Source organism: Denticeps clupeoides, chromosome 5 (assembly GCF_900700375.1).
Source record: "Denticeps clupeoides chromosome 5, fDenClu1.1, whole genome shotgun sequence".
Taxonomy (NCBI): domain Eukaryota; kingdom Metazoa; phylum Chordata; class Actinopteri; order Clupeiformes; family Denticipitidae; genus Denticeps; species Denticeps clupeoides.
The window spans coordinates 24,789,564-24,810,712 of record NC_041711.1 but is presented as its reverse complement, the minus strand read 5'-3'; the positions used below and the strand labels follow the sequence as shown (position 1 = coordinate 24,810,712).

Below are 21,149 nucleotides of genomic sequence, written 5' to 3'. Positions count from 1 at the left end.
GTTCGAATCCCAAACTGCCAAGGTGCCACTCAGGTGCCACTGAGAAAAGTACCGTCCCCATATGCTGCTCCCTGGGGACCTTTCATGGCTGCCCACTGCTCACCAAGGGTGATGGTTAAAAGCAGAGGACACATTTCATTGTGTGCACCATGTGCTGTGCTGTGTGTCACAATGACAATCACTTCACTTTCACTTTTTTCACTGATTTTCAAAACCTGAGGGGAGTAACCCATAGTTAGTTATCTAATATGTAAAAGATCCTACTGAGCCTGTATAAAATACATTGGGTGAATTATAAAAGGTAGGAGATGACTAGTGGCTAACAAATCGCACTGTCAGCCAGCCAACCTACAAAGTTGCAGGTTCAAACCCCGTTTTGCCTCACTAAGCAAGACACTTAACCCTGTGTTGCTCCAGGGGGGCTGCCCCTGTAATTAATGAATGAAAGTCGCCCTGGATAAGAGTTAGATGAGTAAAATGAGAGTATGGGTCTCCAGTGTCCCCTTCAGACGACACCATTCTCATGGTTTCAGCAGCGAGCCAGTCACAACGAACTTCAGAGTGTCTTACTCAGTGCCCGTCAGTGGGTCATTTACTGGACTGACCATTAACTGTACAGTGGACGCACACAAAGAACGTAATCACTGAGCCATCGCTGAATTAGCTTAATCCAGACTCTCCATCTGGATCCATGCTGGTGCCATAGAAAATGAGCATCCAGCGAATTAGGATAACAAGTCATTTTCATTGCTCTGCAATGTTTACTAAAGAGCTTTGGGGCTTGGAATCAATTAAGCCCGGCTTTCCCCATCCTTCTTTCCCCGTGGGGTTGCAGCGAGGACTGCAGCTGTGAAAACGGAGGAGCCTTCGCCCTCCTTTTATTCTTTTTCCCCCCTTCGTCTCTCCCTCGCGACTGAATTGCTGAACAAGGCCCACAGGGACATCAACTGGCAGAAACCAGGTCCCCACGACCATGCTTCGGGACTGGCTTAAAAAAAAGAAAAAGAAAACTCTGGAGATGTTAATGTCATGGCTAATGTTATCATGGGGGGGTGTTCAAATGATTTGAATGCCTTTGAATTCTAAACATGTGCTTCTGAGTTATGTCAGAGTAAACGTGTTAGACATACCTAGTCAGGCGAATGAGATAAAGCACAAAGTGTGGACCTCAACCCTGCCATCTCGGAGGGAGGGTGGAGGTGGTGGAGTGGAGTCTGTACAATGTGGAGTCTGTTTCAGGTAAGTGCTAGTGTACATGAGCCGGCCAGTAAAATCTTTATTGTGAATTATAATGACCATAGGATCTAGCGCTTTTTGATGGCAGCGTTAGCCACCGAAAATGCAGCTTTTCAGCCCGGCGAGTGCCGGGGACGGAGTCTGAAGGAGAAAAAAGGATGAAAAAAAGGGATGGAGTCTGAAGGAAAAACTTTTGGACAAAAGTTTGGACAGCTCCTCTGTTTTGATTGTATTTAAAAATCTACGAGCAGAGTCGTCATGGTTATCAAAATAAGCCTTCAGAGGAGATCGCGCTGGGCGCTGGGCGCTGGGCTACCCTCCCCAACCCCACCGCTGGACACTGCTTTCACCGAGACACAAACCTTCAAAAGCGTCCCTCTGTAGCTTTGTGCCACGCCATCGCAACTGATATATCGGCTCTTCCTCAAAAAACCTGGTTTCTTCGCTGAATGTGAGTTTTCGGGGTTGCCCCCCCCCCAGCCCCAGGGGCCGTCACATGAAGATGTGCGGCCGCAAAGTCTCTCCCTTTCCTGCACAGTCTGGGCGAGGTCCTTCGGCGTGTGTGCTTGTTTTGGGAGTGTGGCTGGGTTTTTCGCTCGGCTCGGCCCTTTTTTTTCTCCGTTTCTTGCCCCAGAGCGCAAGCTGGAGGTCTGCGTGCAGCTTTGTGGCTCTTGTTTCTTTTCACACCTCACACCTCTTTTCACACCTTTCGCATTAAAAAAAAAAAAAAAAAAAAAGGACATTCGGAGCAGTTATTTTTGTTTGCAAGCTCTATTCCGGAACGGTGCTTAGTACGTACGTAGCGCTCAGTGCGAAAGCAAGTTCGGTTTCTTCTGAAGCTGCACACGCTCAGCAGGAAGGGCCTGCCGCGGTGCAAAACGACAACGAAGCTGTGCGGATGCAAGCCGTTGTCAGCGCGCTAAGAGTTTAATTAGCACGCCCAACACTGCATTAAGCCACTTAAGACTATAAGACACGGGCGTCTGCTCTGTAATCACCGCTGATGGATTCTTACGTTCCCCCGCACGGCGATTCTTACCCCCCCCCCCGGGCCCTGCACCTTTCCGCTATACTCCTTGATGAGCCAGATGCAAGTCACTGCGGTTTATTACAGATGTGGATTGTTGTGTGTAATTAGGTTTACGCAGCCTGTTTAAACACGAAGTCCTCCTACAGCGGCGTTCGCAGAGCCGGCAGACAGCTGAAAAACACATTCTCCCGCAAACATTTATTTAAGACTCGTGTTGTCGGGGCTCGGAATAGCCGCAGCTAAGGAATGATTTAAGTAAGAGGCCGATTGTCGTTCGACAGGAGTCATTTGTTTCCAGTCGGGCTATTTTTAATTAGGGAGAGTGTTAAATGAATGGGTCCTGTTGGGCTTTTATTGTCCACCGCCATCCCTAGTGACCCTCTCATCTCGTTTATTAGCTTTTTTTTTTTAAAGAGCATGGTCTCCTCCCTCTCGGGGATGGAGGAGGAGGTGAGCCTGATGCTCATGGGTACCTCTGTGTCTGGAGGCAAGGGGGTGGGGTAGGTTGTGGGCCATGTGGGTGACCCTGGTGAAGAGCCGGCCAGCAGGATGTACATCTGACGTGAATTAAGATGAGCTCATTGTGTACTGCAGTGGGTTTAATAGTGCGTTTGGAGAGGAACGCCCAACTTCTCTGTTCCCCCTCATTCCAGCACCGCTGTGTCATCCAAAGCCTGAGGCCACCACACATGCAGGCTCCTGCAGAGAGAGAGAGAGCGAGCGAGGGATTCAAAGACATGATCTTTGAGTAAGTGACAAGGGAAGAGGGATCAGAAGAGGGCAGATGTGATGAAGGTGGAGTAGAAAAGGTGGATCAGATAGGGTTGTGGGAGGCGAGGGAGCAGGAAGAGAGGGATCAGCATGAGATGGAGGGATCTGAGCAGAATGGAGAGGGAGGAGGAGGAGAGGAAGCGGGTGAGGTGATGGGACAATGCCACAAAGTTATATGAGCTGGACAAAAGATAGAAAGGGATATGACAGGTATTTTTGGACTTTATTGCCGAAGAGGTGGAAAGAATTAAACAAATATGTGCAAGATGAAAGTCACGTGGAAGAGTAGATGAGTGGATCAGATGTAGGGCGAGATTGGAGGGACATCACAGAAGTGGAATCTCTTTCCTCCGTGCCATTGTTTGACCATGTCATCTACACCCTGCACACGGGAAAATGGAAACCCTCCTAAATATGGAAGCAGAATGATATCTGAGGCTGAAAACCAACCATTTGGCTTCGGCCGGACTGTACAGGTGACTTGGCACCAGGGAATCTCTCTCCACTGGGCTACTCACTCGTCAGTCAATTGTCTCTGGCAGCCCGTTGGCCGGATGAAGATGTTGATGCCATTGGGAGGGTAAAATAATCTCCTTATCTGGTAGCTCTGTGGATTTGATTGACAGGAGAGACTTGGGTGGCAGAGGTGACTACACCTGATGGCACTCCCTTGGGCAAACAGTGCGTCTCAAGTTGTGCGATTGGTAGCCATGGCAACTCTCAAGCAGAACCTGAGCCAGGCGTCCATCCAGACGACTGCTCTCATTTTTGCAGACCTTTCCTGGCATCTGTATTTTTTCACCGTGGAATTGAATTCTGTTTTTGTTGAAGACCACATCACTGATCCTCTTATAATAACCCGTTGAATGCATCATTTTACATCATTTAAATCCCCGCCAGTGTATATATGAATTTCATTTGTCTATGCCATCCAATGACACCCATTGCAACCAGAGGATTCCATGATGACATGATTCTAAGACGACCCCCACGTCCTACTGCCGTCAGCCCCACACCTTCCAGCATCCCCCAGACCCACCAAGTGCAGATCTGTCACGCGCTAATAAAAGTCAGCCTGTTGTCGTAGGCCATTAGTGCCTGATTTATTTGATCATATTGGTATTATTTTCCTCGCTGTGAAAAAACGTCTGTGGCACTCGCTGCACTGGAGTGATTAAAGGCAGTAAATCACAGGCAGGGCCCCTGCGTAGTGTTTATACAGAGAGCCAGGCAGCTGCAAGCTGTTTCACCGCTCTGTTTCCTTCGCTGTTTACCCCCGTTGCCACAGCGACTGCACCGCTATGTCTCACAGTGTCTGGAACGGGGCCTTGGGCTGTTTTGGTTACGTTCAAAAAAAATTTTTGCTTTATTTTTTTTATTTTTCTGTCGGAGCTGCAGTGTCTTTACCAGAGTTAGTGGTGACTTCACCAGCACCAAGCAAGACCCCGCGTTGCTGGCCGAGGGGTAGGTGGAGCTGGTGGCAGCCGTGGTGGTGGCGGGGGAGAGAGAGAGAGAGAGAAAGAGAGAGAGAGACGGGGATAGGAAGAGGGCGGCAGGCAGGCAGGGGTGGGGGGGAGGAGGGAGAGAAGCCAAGAACATTACATCATTGCTGGAGCTCAGTCAGAAGGGAAGGATATGAGTCAGTGGGCTGACTGAGCCTCTCTCTCTCTCTCTCTCTCTCGCTCCTTTCTTTTCTTTAATCTCCTTTTCCTCTTTTTAATTCTATTGTTCTTTTTTTTACTCTTTATAACTCATCTTCCGTGTCTCTTACTCTCTCTCTCTGTTTATCTCTCCCTCTATTTCTTGTGTCGCTTTCGCTCTGTCTCGCTCTCGTTCTCTCTCTGGGCCGCTGCCAGGTCTCCTGGTCCCAGTGCTGGACGGAGGCCGGTGGTGGGGCGGCTCGTGGCTGGCAGGCTGGGTGTTGGTGGTGTGTGTGGGTGTGGGAAGAAGCCTTTGCCGTCTGCGGGGCTGTAAAGCAGGGAAGCTCGCAAGTATCCGGGACAGGATGAGGTGACATCGGCGGATGTTGATTAGAGGCGGAGAGAGGCGTTGTTCTGGTGGCAGGAGGCGTGTGTTAGGTTGACAGAGTGCCGAATACAATCAACCTGGAAAAACCTATCTCCTCCATATTGGATTATGTAAAATAGGAGGAAGGAGGCATGCTTCTCCCCTCTCTCAAATACACACAAATAAAACAATAAGCTGGATCGATACGCTGTATAATAACATATGCAAATACAGTACTGTGCAAAAAGTCCAAAACACACTAATGCAGTAAAACTAACTTTTAAACTAATAAAATAAAAAAACTTTGAATTAATCATTCAATTTGTTTTCACAAACCTAAGAAAAATGTGTTCTTGCCTGTTACACCAAAGTAGACATATTAATGACCTCCTATGAGCGGGTATTGTTTGGAGGTCAGAGAATAATAATATATTGGTGCTTCTGCACAGAACTGTACTGTATATTGACACAGACATGCAGAGGTACAGCCTAAAATATTTGCAGGGACATATGGTGGCCATTCCTTCAGACTGCATCCTGCATGGAGAGTCTGGAAGAAGAGAACCTTTTCAGACTTTTTCGTTCTCCTCCTCTTCTGCGGCTGATATACTAGGACGGAAGACTCTCTGGCTGGCCAGCAGGTGCTGACGGGTAGACAGGACAGGCGACACTTCAGAAAGGCTCCTTTCTTCTAGTCCTCAGCCAGAGCAGGTCCAGCTCATTTGCAATTTTCCTACCCACTGCAGTTTTAATGTACCAGCCACACCACCACCCCCACACCCCTTCTTTTTATATATGACTCACAGGGGTGACTGAGTTGGATACGTTTTTTTCCCCCCTCTCTTTTGGGTCTCATCGGGTACAGCCTTGTTCCAGGCCGCTCTCAAACACAGCAGGGCAGCATGGTTGGGCCCAGCTTTTGTTAATAGTGTACTGCAGGATTGATTTATTCAGGTTGAGGGTTAGGATTTTGATGGGATTTTGATTTGCTATGAACGCAAACCAGTAGAGACTGGAAGTTGAATGCTTGCCTCGAGCTGACAGAGAGTGGACGTACGCTTGCGAGTGTGTATTTATACGTTTTCAATCACATATGCACTTTTGAATGCTGCAAGATACTCAGCTGGGGCTGTTCATTTATCCGGCGTGTCACACCTGCCCCAGAATTTGTGCGACTGTGACGGATTGGCGAGTTGGACACAAATGACAACATGTCAGAATGGTAATGAGGCTGTATGTTGGTCTGTGGTGACGCGGTGCGTGTTTGTGTGTGTTTGTGTGTGCAAAAATCATTCGTCTGGAGAGTAACTGCTGCCATTAAGTCCGGAAAAATACAGGTATTTGTTCAGGTGGAGAAGGTTTAGGCTGAGAGGCCCTGCTTTCCTTGAATGTCTGTCATTTCCATACGATTACCCATAATGTCATGTAGAGCAGCGGGTTATTTTCTCTTGGCTTTTAACACAGCCTGCTCAGTGCAGTATGTAGATGACCATGATGTCCAGGTCAGCATTTGCCAAAAAACAGAACAGCCTATAGTGACAGAGAACGGCTGTATGGGAACATCTGTGCTTTCAATGGTGAGGGAGGTTTGGCGAATCTGCGTTTTACACGTGGCACTGCTTCAAATGACATCAGCTGTGCATAAAGGCTGTCATAATGTCCCTTAATTCCTGCTGTGAACATAAGTGACCTGTAATTGGAAGGTTGCCACTTCCTGAACCACCAAGGTACCACTGAGGTGCCACTGAGCAAAACACCGTCCCCACACACTGCTCCCCGGGCTGCCCACTGCTCACTAAGGTTAAAAGCAGAGGACACGTTTCAAACAAAGTGAAGTGATTGTCATTGTGATACACAGCAGCACAGCACACGGTGCACACAATGAAATGTAACCCCTTTTTAAAATCAAAAGCCACAGCAGAAGCAAATTGTCCATATTGTCTCTTGCACAAGCCACAAAATTATATCAAGTCAGAACATTTTGAGGTGCACATTGATTTAAAGGTCAACAACTGCAATGTCAAATTAGTTTATCCACTTTTCCTGTTTCATGTCCCCCTCGTTTTTGTGGCTGCCCATCAGCTTCATTCAATCTCCCAATGCTGGTGTGTGATGTACATTAGAAGCTAGAGTAATGGACTGTACAGCATTCACACGGCCACAACAAATGCTGAATAATGTGATACACGACACAGCCAGGGTGCCACTGAGAAAAGCACCGTCCCCACACACTGTCCCCTGGCGCCTGTCATGACAGGCGCCAGGGGACAGTGTGTGGGGACGGTGCTTTTCTCAGTGGCACCCTGGCGGATCGGGATTCGAACTGATTACGGGGCCGCTTCCTTAACCACTAGGCCACCACTGACGTACATTCCGTTGTGTGCACTGTGTGCTGTGTCGTGTATCACATTATTCAGCATTTGTTGTGGCCGTGTGAATGCTGTACAGTCCATAACTCTAGCTTCTAATGTACATCACACACCAGCATTGGGAGATTGAATGAAGCTGATGGGCAGCCACAAAAACGAGGGGGACATGAAACAGGAAAAGTGGATAAACTAATTTGACATTGCAGTTGTTGACCTTTAAATCAATGTGCACCTCAAAATGTTCTGACTTGATATAATTTTGTGGCTTGTGCAAGAGACAATATGGACAATTTGCTTCTGCTGTGGCTTTTGATTTTAAAAAGTTACTCCCAACAACCATCTATGATTACAGTGGAGACTGAGCAGCTCCAGAACCCATTAGTGTTATCAAATGGCTGAATGGAGGTAACAGTGAGAACCTATCAGTCCCTGTGACCTTTCACTTGAACTCTGAAACCTAACGATTAGAAGAGCAGTGCATGATATCTTCAGAAGAGACTTATTTCACATGTGAAGGCAGAGAGTGTCCAGAACACAGTGTCTGGTTGTAGGGATGGTGAATGAAATGGTTGATGAGGTCCAGGGGGTTTATTTCAGGGTATGGGGAGTCGTGGAGGTGAAGGCGATGAAGGTCATGTCTCTCTCTCTTTCTTTCCAGGCCAGTACCTGGGTCTCTGTCATCACTGCTCCACCTACATAATCGGCAGAGACAGCCACTGCCAGCCTCCATGCCTGGCCCCCTACCAGACCCTACAATGCCAAGCTCCTCTGCTGTCCTCATGCCTGTGAGTGCACACACCCACACCCACACCAACTTTCACTAACACAAAACACAGAACATACAGAAAATGTATTCTCTATGCTGTGCAAGTCTTGTCACAAAAAGGCCATGTTCATTTAAATCATGATGAACACACTGATGAAAGAACACATATAAACAAGAAACTGCACCCAGCCAGAGAATTTTTTTTGCTTCCATTTTGAGTACCACAAACTACATACAGTGTGTACTTGTTGAATGGGACCCCTGTGAAAATATAGCCCATTACCACACATTTCAAGCGCACCTTTTGTTTCAGGAATTTCATACAAAGCCTCAGAGACACATCACACTCCAAAACATTTCACTGCGAAGATGCACAGATAGACACACTTACACATGCCCCCCCCCCCCCCCCCCCCCCTCGCCTCCATCTCTCTCTGCCTCCATCTGTAATGGATTAACAGCTGCTTCCAGGCCTGTACGCCACCCCCCTCCAATTTATCGAGCTGTGTCTGCTCCAGTGTGGCTTTCTGCCTCTGCATCATAGGGGATTAAATGTATTGTACTTAAATCAATAAATCCTAGAGATATAGACATGCGAGGAATGATAAAAGGTCTGAGAGAGGCAGCCATATCAGAGCTCCACCGGCACATGCATCTTATCACAGTAACTAGAGCCACCCTGTGTTTATTATATGGTGGGAAATCCACTACTGATTAAATTAGGCCCTAACAGACAAGAGATTTTAGACTTAGACTTAGGATTTTATGAAGGAAGGGGGGCACCAAGACGTAACCATTTATGGTTTGTGTGAGTGGAGTTTATTTTATTTCAAATCTAATTGTTTCATATTAAAAATGTGTAAGAACATCAGCAAAATGCAAACACATTCCCCCTCAACTTTTTAGCAGAGACCAGCAAAATGTTCTCACTTAATGTGTTGAGTACATTCAAATGAGTTTGAGGACATACACACACATATACAAATATTTTTTTGTCACCAGCTTCCTGTGTTAGTTTCTCATCACTGTTCTCATCACATCTATCAATAGACCAAACGCAAGTGCAGTAAGGGCCGTTATATGGTTTTCTCAGTTTTGCACCTCAGAGGCCAAACAACAGTTACTTCTATGAAGTGTCAGAATTTGCCATTATAGGAATGGCTGACTCATCCATCCGGCTGGGAGAAATTACACTAGAATTCAAAGGTTTATGATGATTTAGACATTTAATTGTTTAAAAAATGAAATTAGTTTGAATAGAAAATCTGAATAAGAAAATATTCTTGAAATAATGATGTAGCCAAACCCACAGTTACAAAGAGTGTGAAGGACAGCTTTATTGTTTCCTTAGTCATTGCAACTGGGTTAAACCATATTAAGATTACTGAAAAGGATTTTTAATGACCAATTAACCCTTTAAAGGGACAGACTTGCACAGCACCATTTTGACTCTAACGATAGCATGTTAGATGCTCCTCACTGCTTTTGTGTGTGTTCGTGTTCTCTTTAAAAACAGTACCAAAACATTGTGAAAGTTAAATGATTGTCATTGTGAAGCGCAGCACACGGTGACACAACGAAATGTCTCCTCTGCTTTTAACCATCACCCTTAGTGAGCGGTGGGCAGGTGCTTTGCTCAGTGGCACCTCAGCGGCTCAGGATTTAAACCTTCATACTTCCAATTACGGGTCTGCCTCTTGTCACCTTTCAGTTACAAGTTCTGAATTGCGGCTGTACTGTAGGTCAGGCTACCACACTGAATTGAGCCAAGTTATGTTTGAACAATCTGAAGTGTGCAGAGCTGTGGATGTCTGTTGGTGTGCGACTGGGCAACACTCCTGTAACTGATTTTCCCAGGATGTGGGGGTTCCTGTGGACATGATTTAAATGTTGGCTCCCACGATACTGTGAAATCAAGGTCAGGCAGGTGTGGTCATAAATAGTTTGCGCAGAACAAGACACCAAATGTACAAAGAGGCTGGGGCATGAAAGTATACATGATGGCCACAATCTTAAAAGTATAATTTAACCAGAAGTGTGTGTGCCTGTATGTGTGTGCATGCATGACTGTCAGAGTAACTGCATACAGATTTTATGACAAGTGTGACTGTGTACTTTGTGCTCTACAGATGGAGAGACAGATGTCTATGGGTTCTAACATGATGGGCATGCAAGGCCCCGCCCACACCAACTCCTGCTCCTCCCCCCATGTCCCATCTATGCATTCAGAGGCCAAACTGGTGAGTTGCAGAATGCTGTACGACATCTCATTTGCTCCTACACACACCTACACACACACACTCTCAGATTTTTTCCACTGCTCTGTGCCAGCAGGGCTGTGCTCTTAAGTGTCTGTGTGGGTTTCGTCATTTTACTGCTGAATCAAAGCTGATCAGGCACCTGGCAGGACGGGGACCATGTTCAGACATAAGGCCTCTTTATGCACTGATGCTGGCGTACCTGTGGAGAACCCGGTGCGCACCTTAATGTACAGGACCTGCTCTTTAGCCCCCGCAACTTGTTAGCACTCGTTTAACACCAAGAGGAGGGGAGTGAGAGAAAAATCAAATGACCTCATCCTTAACAAAGCAGGCAGTTAGAGAGGCTGAAGGAAAAAGAGCCGGAGACGGTGGAGGAGTAGACTTCAACACGGTGCTGCACAACGCCACGTCTTCATGATGTTCGAAGCTGCAATGTACCAATATCGAGACCAAGTTTGGATCTTTAGTTCTTAATTGTGATGTAATCTACCAGCAGCACCCTAGACAAAAAGGTAGCCTATTCTCTAATGGGGGGTTGCTTGGTGGAGATTATGTTAGCGATGTAGCCTCACACCTCCAAGCCTGGACCATGAGTGTGTGGAGTTTGCATGCAGTGGTAGTGCTCCTGTGTTTCCTCCAGGTTCTCTGATGTCCTCTCACCATCAAACTATGCATGCATACTAGGTGAATTGCCAACCCTGAATTGTCCATAGGTGTGAGTTTGTGAATGAATGGTGTCTGTGTGTGTGTGTGTGTGTGTGTGTGTGTGTATGTGTGTGTATGGGTGAGTTCCTGCCCTGCATCCTGTGTCTCAGGATGGGCTCTGGTAGCCATTACTCTGGGTAGGTCTAAGCTGTTATGGAAAGTAAGTGAGTGAGAGTAGGACTCTATTAATAAAACAACCATTCATTTCCCACTACTAGCAATTTGTACTTTCAATTTCAACCTTCTGTTTGTGATATAAATTTTAATTAAACCAGATTAACATTTGTTAAGTAATAGCATAATTAATAGTAATTTGTATTATAATATTCATTAATACTGTGCAAATTGTACCATATTGGTATCATACTTCACTAGTATTACATACCACAGCATTTCCAGTTATTACTGATGCTGTGTCCTAACAATTTGTTTAGAACTTGTTTATGATCATATTGCCTTGTCGAAAATGTAGAGGCTCTACTCAACACTAATTGTTGTTTGTACTATTGCAAGATATACAATGATTAAACATTAGGTGCTTATTGTAGCTGTAAAAAACCCACAAAAAAAAAAGAATCAAATTTCAAAACCGCCTCTGCTCATTGCACATTATGAAATAGAGGATAACGGCATTGTTTATATGTCGGTTCATTAAAAAGAATCTAAAAATGAATTATTTGATCATTTGAATCAAGGTTTCTTTTCTGTGTAGAGGAAGAGTGTTAAGCAGGAAGTAAAGGAGGGGAGAGGAGGACGGCTGAGCCGGGGAGGTCACAGTAAGAGTGATTACGCTGATGGAGGAAAGTGGGTGCATTCTCAGGGCACTTAGGTCCTCTCACTCACGCCAAGATTGATTGCCTTTGTAATTTTTTTTTTTTTATCTCTTCGTTTGTTCCCATGGTAACAAGCCACGGGGAACATAATATTAGTTTAATGTGGGGGTCTTATCTGTTTCTTGGCTTTCCTCCAGACGTGTCTACTCAGTCATAATGCTCTCAGTGTAATTGAATTATAAATACATAACTAGCCCTCCCAAAAAATCTGTTCGCCTAAAAAAAGGCGGCAAAGCATCGATTAAGAAAATGAAATGAACCTTCAAGCGGCACCCACTGCTCTACCTTTGAACCATATGCGGGCGATACAGCACTTGTGGAGCTTTTTTAATACACGTGTAGATAAAAGGAGAGCAGGGGGCCTCGTGTACTCACACCTGTAGCGGTGGGCCAGTGAAAGGTAAAACTGTGAAAACACGGCCGCGTGTTTATTGTGGCATCTGCGCACTGCCACTTTTCGGCCCTGGGTTTTTTAACGAGCGCCTCTCGCATGTGTGCGGGGTAAACGCTCCGGCCCTATCGAGTGACAGTGCGGTGATCAGCCCCATGTGTCCCCCCTGTGCCGCGGCTCGATCCGGCCCTAATCTCATTACCCCGAGATGTTGACTTTTTTGCAGAGGGGAAATCGTCCTGAAACCCCACACTCCCCCTCGCGACACACACACAAGCGCTCGGAGCTGAGGGGCCGGGGGCACCGAGAGAACAGCAGAGAGAGAGAGAGAGAGAGAGAGAGAGAGAAATAGAAGTAAGCGGAGCGAGATTGAGAGGGGTGTTTTTTCTTGCTCCGGGCAGCTTCCTGTGCTGTACCGCGCTGTAACTGGAGGACCCCTGGCAGGTTTAACCCCATCATGCCCATAGGGAGGCTCAGCTCCGTTGCTAACGAAGGCTAATTGATTTTGCGGTGGGACGGAGGGTCTCTGGTGCAGAGGGCTGATGAGCTTTAGGAGCTCCTCTGGGGAACTTCCATCATTTCATCTCTAGTAAGCCCCCCTCCCCGCCTCACACACACACACATTTTGTGCAGATGTATATGGGGGCACTTCTTCATCCCATGTGTGGTCTTTGTATAGTCTTTGTATCAGCAAAAAGCAGATCATTCTCTTTCAAATACCCTTAGTTGCACGGTGGTCTTTTTAAAAAACCATCCTATGTGATGTTGTTTTGGTTATGTGCTTTGCCGTTTTATGTGATACTGTATATTATTTGTGTAGAGGAGTGAGGAAATTGACCCCGTGTGTTTGGAGACAGTGCCGTGTGGAACAGGCCAGCCTCAGCACAGCTCCAAACATGACATCACACATGCGGGACCTCTTTACGCAGAGTTGCTTTGGCACCGAAAGTAGCCAAGAAGCAAGCATTGGTACCGACATAAAGACAACAAAATACAAACACACACAAATAAGTCATTGAGTGATCTTTCACACATAAGACATACAAGCACTAAAGAAACTGAGGTCAGCCTTAAAATTTTTTCATGATAAGCACTTTACAGGTACAAACGTATATTGGTTATGAGCGATGTGATGTAAACATTTGTTGCGTATTAAGCATTTCTGTGTGTGCCTGTGTGGTGCTTTGCAGTGTGTGAATCTGGGCAGCAGGTGACAAGCAACCTGTAGTCATTGTGTGTGTGCGTATGCGTGAATGTAACCGACTCTGGCCCTTTAAGATATAACTTGATGAGTTGATGTTGTTGCTCAGATAACGTGATTTCTTTGTATAACCAGATGAAAGACTTTCACTGTCTGCATCCCATTGTGGGAAGGGAAGCCCAAACACACTCTTATCAAGCAGGAGAAAATGCCTTGTCCGTACGCCAACTGAAGACGTCAGTCAGAACGGCAGGGAGGATTGGGTTTCGACATTGCGCCCTCCTCAGAGAGAGCTGGAACAGGGTCATCTCGACACCCTTGCTCTTTCTCTCTCGATCCCTCTGTTTATTTGTTTATTTATTTGAGGTCATTTTTCTGCGTCTGATTCTGGTGTTTAGAAGTCCGCGCATGAAGAGGAGCTTGGCCGGAGCTGAGGCGTTCGGTGCGGCGAATGAAAATGTGTTACGTGTTAGGCGGGCAATTATCTATTGTTTACATTGTTACCAGGGACAATAAAAGTGTCACTAAGCATCGGACTAGGTGCTGAGTTTTTTATGGGGTAAACAATACTATACGTTCCTGCGCTGGAGCTTTGTTGGCTTTAGCGCTGGCACAAACAGCACGGATGACATAATTCCTGGCATGCTCTAAATGCACTCCTTTTTACTTGGAGAGAGTAAAAGAAGAGAGGGGGGGGGCACTGAACGTTCTTAAAGAAACAATTTCAGGCATGGGCTCAGGGTACTACCATCAAAGTTTTATGAGGTCATCTTTTTTTTTGAGGCATGAGATTATACATGGGCCGATAAGATTTAGTTTAGAAAAATAAACATGGCAACGCAGCAGGAAGTTTGAGTTTGGAGTGCCACAGAATGAGATAGGAGTGAGCTATTGCACATCGCCTTGCAGAGGTGTTGTTTTTTTTTATTCGCTTGTGAATATTTGCATACTTTCTTACCTCTATAGAATCACCTGAAAGTCATAGGAGGTTTAAATGCAGGATTCTCTCTCACTTTCATTTTACCCCGTCTGGCTGTGCTGCAGGTTGGGGGGAAGAAATACAGGCAGAGTGTGTGTGTGCTCTGGGTGAACCACAGGCATGTTTTGTAAGCAACATCTGTGTGAATGGTGGCATTGTGGGGTGGAGATGTCATCAGAGAGGGGTTGCGTGAGCTCACAGAGCAGCTGTGGCGCTGCCACATGTTACAGACACAGCTGTACCTGTAGCCTCCAGGACAGCAGCACTCTTCTGGGCATCAGTCAGGTAATATTTGGGGCTTCAGTATAAATTACTCTGCAGGGACGTCCATGAGCCAAGTGTTACAGTCACTAGACAGATACTCTGAAGGTGCCTGGTGTGTGCACAGTTCCATTGCCCTTCGGCTGTGTTCAGGTTCTGACTACAGTACAGCTATTGACTGAATATTTTGGGCTGGTGGACCATTCTCAGTCCTGTCTACTGTGGTGTCCGCAGCCATATTATCACTGCTCTGTTTAAATGGTCCCTCATATATGGGCAGTAGTGATGCTTCAATTAGACCCAGACTGCTAGATAACTGACGAACAAAATGTTCTCAGTATCATATGGACCACATAAGTGCACCTTTAGACCTTTCATTTCAGTGGTTTTAATTATACCTCCAATCTGCTCCATTTCTGTGGTTGTGGATTTACACACTGCCTCCTCATTATGTTGAAAAGTTTGTAAATACAGATCTTTAGATCTTTTTGTCAGTTCTGTGGTGTATTGAAGTATAATTACAAGCATTTTATAGGTTTCAAATGTTTTTAATGATAATTACATTAAGTTCACCTAAAGAGTTGATATTTGCAGTGTTTGGCCTTTTTTTCAAGACCTCTGCAATTTGCTGTGACATGCTGTCTATCAACTTCTGGGCCAAATCAGTGTTTGAAGTTTGTCGGAATTTGTGGGTTTTTTGTTTGTCCACACACCTCTTGAGGATTGACCACAAGTTCTCAATTGGATTAAGTTCTGGGGAGTTTCCTTGCCATGGACCCAAAGTTTTGATGTTTTGTTCCCCGAGCCACTGAGTTATCACTTTGGCCTTATGGCACGGTGCTCCATCATGCTCAAAAAGGCATTGTTCTTCACCAAACTGGTTTTGGATGATTGGGAGAAGTTGCTGTTGGAGGATGTTTTCGTGCCATTCTTTATTCATGGGTGTGTTCTGAGGCCAAACTGTGAGAGAACCCACTCCCTTGGATGAGAAGGAGCCCCACAGATGAATGGTCTCAGGATGCTTTACTGTTGGCACGAGCCAGAACCGATGGTAATGCTCAACTTTTCTTCTCCGGACCATCATTTTTCCAGATGCCCCAAACAATCGGAAAGGGGCTTCATCAGAGAAAATGATTTTACCCCAGTCCTCAGCTGTCCAATTCCTGTACATTTTGCAGAATATCAGTCTGTCCTTGATGTTTTTCTTGGAGAGAAGTGGCTTCTTTGCTGCCATTGGTGACACCAGGCCATCCTCCAAAAGTCTTCGCCCTCACACCTGCCTACTGCCATTCCTGAGCAAGCTCTGCACTGGTGGCACCCCGATCCTGCAGCTGAATCATCTTTTGGAGACGATCCTTGATTTAGATGCAGTCTTAGTAGCAGCAATATTCTTGCCTGTGAAGCCCTGAAAAAACACTGATTTCATGCATCACCATCTTCAAGCATCCAGCATGCTAATTTAACTCAACCTGCATGACAGAACGATCACCAGCCTTGTGCTCGTCAACACTCTCACTGGTGTTAATGAGAGGACCACTGAAATGATCTCAGCAGGTCCTTTTGAGGCAGGGCTGTTATGAAAAAATGGAACCAGTAAACTTTGTGAAAACCAGTATTTGTGCCATTTACAAAACGTTTGGCCGTGACAGTATATAGCGGGATCATTCATTAGCAATTTATGTGTCTGTTTTGGATATCATCCTACCTTCAGGCCTTCAATGTTGCAGCTGCATGTTTTGGGATGGTGCTGAAGGGCTGATGGGTGGGAGAGTGGAGGTTTATCTTTGCATCTCTGCCTGTTGTTTTGCTAGAGCACCGGGAGTGATGTTTGTGAGTCCAGCCCATTTGTGTATGGTTCATGAGTCCTGAATGCTTTGGGTCTCCATCAGGTCAGCCTTGGGTACACTAGCTACACCCCCCCCCCCCCCCCCCCCGTGGACCACCACACCCGATCAGACACCACGACCACAGAAAAAGCCACTTCCATGTCCACCTCTGTGCAATTCCCCACAATGTTCCTCATCAAAACAGAAACCCTTTGCCTGTGAGCAGCTTCCTGTTTTTGAGGGTCACACAACTGGTTTTCAGTTCTGTATGCACTGATGTGATCTCAGATACAGTGGTATATAAAGGATTTGCACATTTATATTGCAAAATGTAAGTACATGCTAGTACTTTTGTCAATTGTACAATTATTTGTGTCATATAGTGCAAATTGATTAAGCAACCTAGTATGAAATAAACCAAGACCACCAATTAAACATCACTTTTCTGCAAGTGATGTTAATATCACATGGTAGAATTCAGTCTGGAAGTGATTATTTAGGGATTTTTCCTCAGGAATAATTTCTCTGAGCATGTAAAGGAAGTGACTGCTTAAATTGCTTGCATCCCTGCTGGGAGGATCTGAACCTCAGCTAATTTGGGGGTTTGAAGTGATGTGCTGGGTAGATGTCCTGCCGTTTTGGGTCAAAAGCTGATGAATGGGATGAGTGAGGGCCGTCTCTGAGTCTGCCTTGAGCATTATGGAAACCAAGAGACAGAGAGCGGTGAGGGGAAAGAGCGCTTACCCCAGGCAGCAGATGGGCATCTTGCATATCCTGCATCCCAGGAGACAGCGATCAACAGCCCTCAATGGCGGCTAAATTACTGCTCTGATTTATAATGCAATTATGTATATAGTACATTAGCAGACACACAGATTCTACATGCAATGCAAAATGGCAAAAACCTGTTTCAAGTTTACGGTTTTACAAACTTGCTGGTGACCCACATTTAAAAACATTGATGCGCCTACACCAATCAGCCATAACATTAACACCACTGACAGGTGAATTTAATGTCAATGATTCTCTGGTTACAGTGGAACTGGCAGTAGATGGGGTGTATTAGGCAGCAAGTCATTCAGATTTTGTCATCCAGATTGTTGTGTTTGAAGCAAAAAATAAAAGGTCAAGCAGATCTGAGGAAATTGTGAATTCTGAGTGACGTATGGCTTCTTGATGGATCTGGGGAGAAGAGACTGGCCCGTGTTGTCTGATCCAGCAGAAGAACTACATTTAAAGCTTTATTTCATGGAAAGGTGTCAAAACACAGAATATATCACAGTTTGTTAGGTATGGGGCTGCATGGTCACAGATGACTTGGTGCCTAGTGCAATAGGTGGTGGTGGTGGCCACCATGATGTATGACATTTACTTTTACATCATGTGGATGGCCATGATTATGTGTGTCACTTAATGCTTTAGGCATTGATTTGCTGGGAAACATTGGGTCCAGCGTTCATTTGAATGTTACCTTGATACGTTGATGATGACCCGGCACCCCACTTCTTGATAACGGCATTCCTTGATGCAGTGCCATCTTTCAACCAGTTAATGTGCCCTGCAACACTGCAGTAATGGTTTGAGGTGTTTACTTGCCATTCAGATCTCTAGATCTCAGTCCATTCAAACATGGGGGATGTGCTGGAAAAAAAGATCCATGGCTCACATTGAGGACTTAAAGGATTTAAAGGATCGGCTACTGACAGCTTGGTACCACATATCACAGAATACATTTAGAGGTGTAGTGGAGTCCATGCCTAGACAGGTCAGCTCTGCTTTAGTGACCAACTCAATATTAAGTGGATGGTGTTAATGATATGTGTATAGTCAGTGAATAGTCTGCACAGACTTAAAAAAAAGCAAAGTTAGTCTTCTCCACTGGAGGAGTTGGAAGAATGCAGAGTGTTATTGGCAAGTCATGAAAGTGTTGAGAACCCTGAATAACTGAGGCTCCACAGTGTCTCAGATTCATAAATGAGGTGACATACACACACACACACACACACATACCAAGACACGCACTTCCCATGTGATCTCATTCTTTTTGATTCATTCATCCTCCAGTTTTGTGGAATCGAGGACTCTCTCCCCCTCGGTTTATAGATATGAGGTCATCACTTCATAAGTGTTGTTAGGATGCACCCTCAAGCTCTCTCACCCTCATTACTCAGAGCCAAGTGTCGGGGAGGAAACTGCAATTAATAAATATCATTAATGTGCAATTAGCTGCCAGCACCATGCCTGAGTAAGTGCAGGTGTTCAGTAACAGGGGTCAGAATGGGGACGGTAAGAGCGAAGGGTCAGACATTACAGATAAAGTGAGACGGACAAAGCTTTTACCACCAAGACAAACAGAGCTACTGAGAGAAAGGCCATCTCTCCCAATACTACATCATCCAAAAGCACCCTATAATGTGGACATTTTTACTTACAGAGCATGAGTTTTATGTTGTGTTTGACACTCCATACTGTATGTCAGTTGTTGAGAAAGATGTGGAATACGCTCGAAATGTCCTTCTTATTTTTTCCACCCAGATTTGAAGATATATGCATGGTGTTTTGGTGCAAACTACTTTAATGAATCTGCTTCTCTGTGGCATTAACCCACTGACTTAACAGCCGTGTTTGGCTCTAATCACTGTTTACCGCTGCTTCTGCGTTGCCGGTGGAGAAACGAAGCTGTCATTAGAGGTTAATGCAGGTGGTAGTTAAAAGCCTCCATGATGGGCAAAGCCTGCGCTGCACAAACAGCTGTTTAGATGCATTTACCTGGCTTGATGACGGCGGTTGGGCAAGAGTCTTTCCACACGTCTGATCTGGGACCAGCTGTCCTCAGTCCACTTCTACCCTTAACCACTTGAAAGGGAGACCATGAACCTGATCCCAGTCCAGCGGTTTAAGGCCTGACATGTGTACACCTGGGAAAAGTGCTTGTTTATGTCAGCGCACGGAGTGAGTTTTGGGGCCGTGCTGGTTGGCGCAGTGTCGGATGACGACAGGCAGAATGTTAAGGCGGAACGGCTGTGGCTGAGGGCTGCGCTGCTTTGACGAAGGGTTTCAGCCAATAGAGCGGTGAGAGGTGCGTTCTTTCTGTATATTCTTTTCTTGGGTCTACTTAAAAATCTAAGTGTTCAATGCAGAGTTGTATTATATCATGAATATGTTTTTCATTAACAAGCATGCAGTACTTTTTATTGAATGTTCTGTGTATCACTGTGTCGTGTCTTCTTGTTCACAACCGCCACAGGCTCTGCAGCATTTATGCCTGTAACAGGTCGTTTTTGTTTAACGTTTGGACCTTTTCCTCTCACAGGATGGCATGCAGCTGCCCCCCCCCCCCCCCCGCTCCTCCCCCTTTCTCCTCCTTCCTTTTCTCTCTCTTTTTTGTCTCTCACTGTCAGCATTGGCTTTATTGACATGAATGCTTCACACATTACTGACAAGGCCATCAGTTATTATTCAAGCTGTTATGAACTTAAATGCAAACACCAACAAATTGGTGTAACTTAAAATCTTACGCTTGTGCCTTTGGTTTAACAAAGTAACTGCTGCCATGTCTATACAACAACAGTTTTATGACAACTTTACAGATCATCCAAATTTGGCTGCATCTGAAAAAACGTCCGGCAAAACCACATCAAAGAGTGCAGACTGCATGTAGAGAATGAACTGACAGCAGGTTTAGAGCTTTTCCAGGTTTGACTTGACCTTGACCTACGCATAACAACACAGCAAAGAGAAAGAATGAGGGGGAAACCTCAAAGAGTCAAACAGAGCCTTTCACAGCTTTTCACTCAGGCGGTTCGCTCTCCCTTTGCTGTTCTTATATTGTCTTATATTTCTCATCTCATTAATAAAACCAGTGTATTGGACTACCTGCTGGATGCTTTGCTGAGAGAGAAATAGATGACCAGACCGGTCGCCCCCCACCAACCCGCCCCACGCTACTCAATGCTGGTTTGGCTGAGAGCCAGGATACCCCAGCCCCCCCACCACTGGTCCCAGAAGGGCCCTGTCTCGGCTCAGCTGCACTTTAGCACATTAGTGGGCCTCCAGATGGAGTCGACACGTTATGCCGTTAGCCTGCACGGTTGGGTCATTTTCTGCAGTTCCTGCTCACAGAGGCTGTAGATCACAGCACCGCAGGTTTCACTGAGCTGCCCCAGATTGAGCAGAACCAGAAGAAAGGAGCTGGAGCCTCTGAGATGCTTGTGGATGGCTGTGTGGGATAGACAGGGTTGCAGGGACCGAGTTGTAAATGGAAGCGAAAAGCAGCACAGCACAGCTGCTGGCGAGTCCTCAGTGCTGAGCTGGTGGGGGTGGTGTGAGGCCGAGGGGATGATGATTGACAGGCCGCCATATCAGAGCGAGTCCCTGTTCCCTGTGACCCACGAGCACAGTAAAAGTAGGCAGATGTGTGATGATGGGCCCCAGCATTCACTGATTCCAACTGTGTGCAGAATCTGTTTTAAGTAAAGTTCCAACTGCAACAAATTATACCTTAGATATTAAA

At 45.8% G+C, this 21,149-nt stretch overlaps 1 protein-coding gene across 4 annotated transcripts in view; it reads left to right on the top strand.

Moving 5' to 3' along the window:
- Positions 1-21,149, top strand: part of creb5b (cAMP responsive element binding protein 5b) — a 48,842-nt gene that overhangs the window by 16,359 nt on the left and 11,334 nt on the right. For all 4 annotated transcript variants that reach the window (XM_028979647.1, XM_028979649.1, XM_028979648.1 and 1 more), the window contains exons 6-7: positions 8,072-8,198; positions 10,309-10,419. In XM_028979647.1, coding sequence (XP_028835480.1) covers positions 8,072-8,198; positions 10,309-10,419 — 238 coding nt within the window. The remainder of the gene's footprint in view (positions 1-8,071; positions 8,199-10,308; positions 10,420-21,149) is intronic.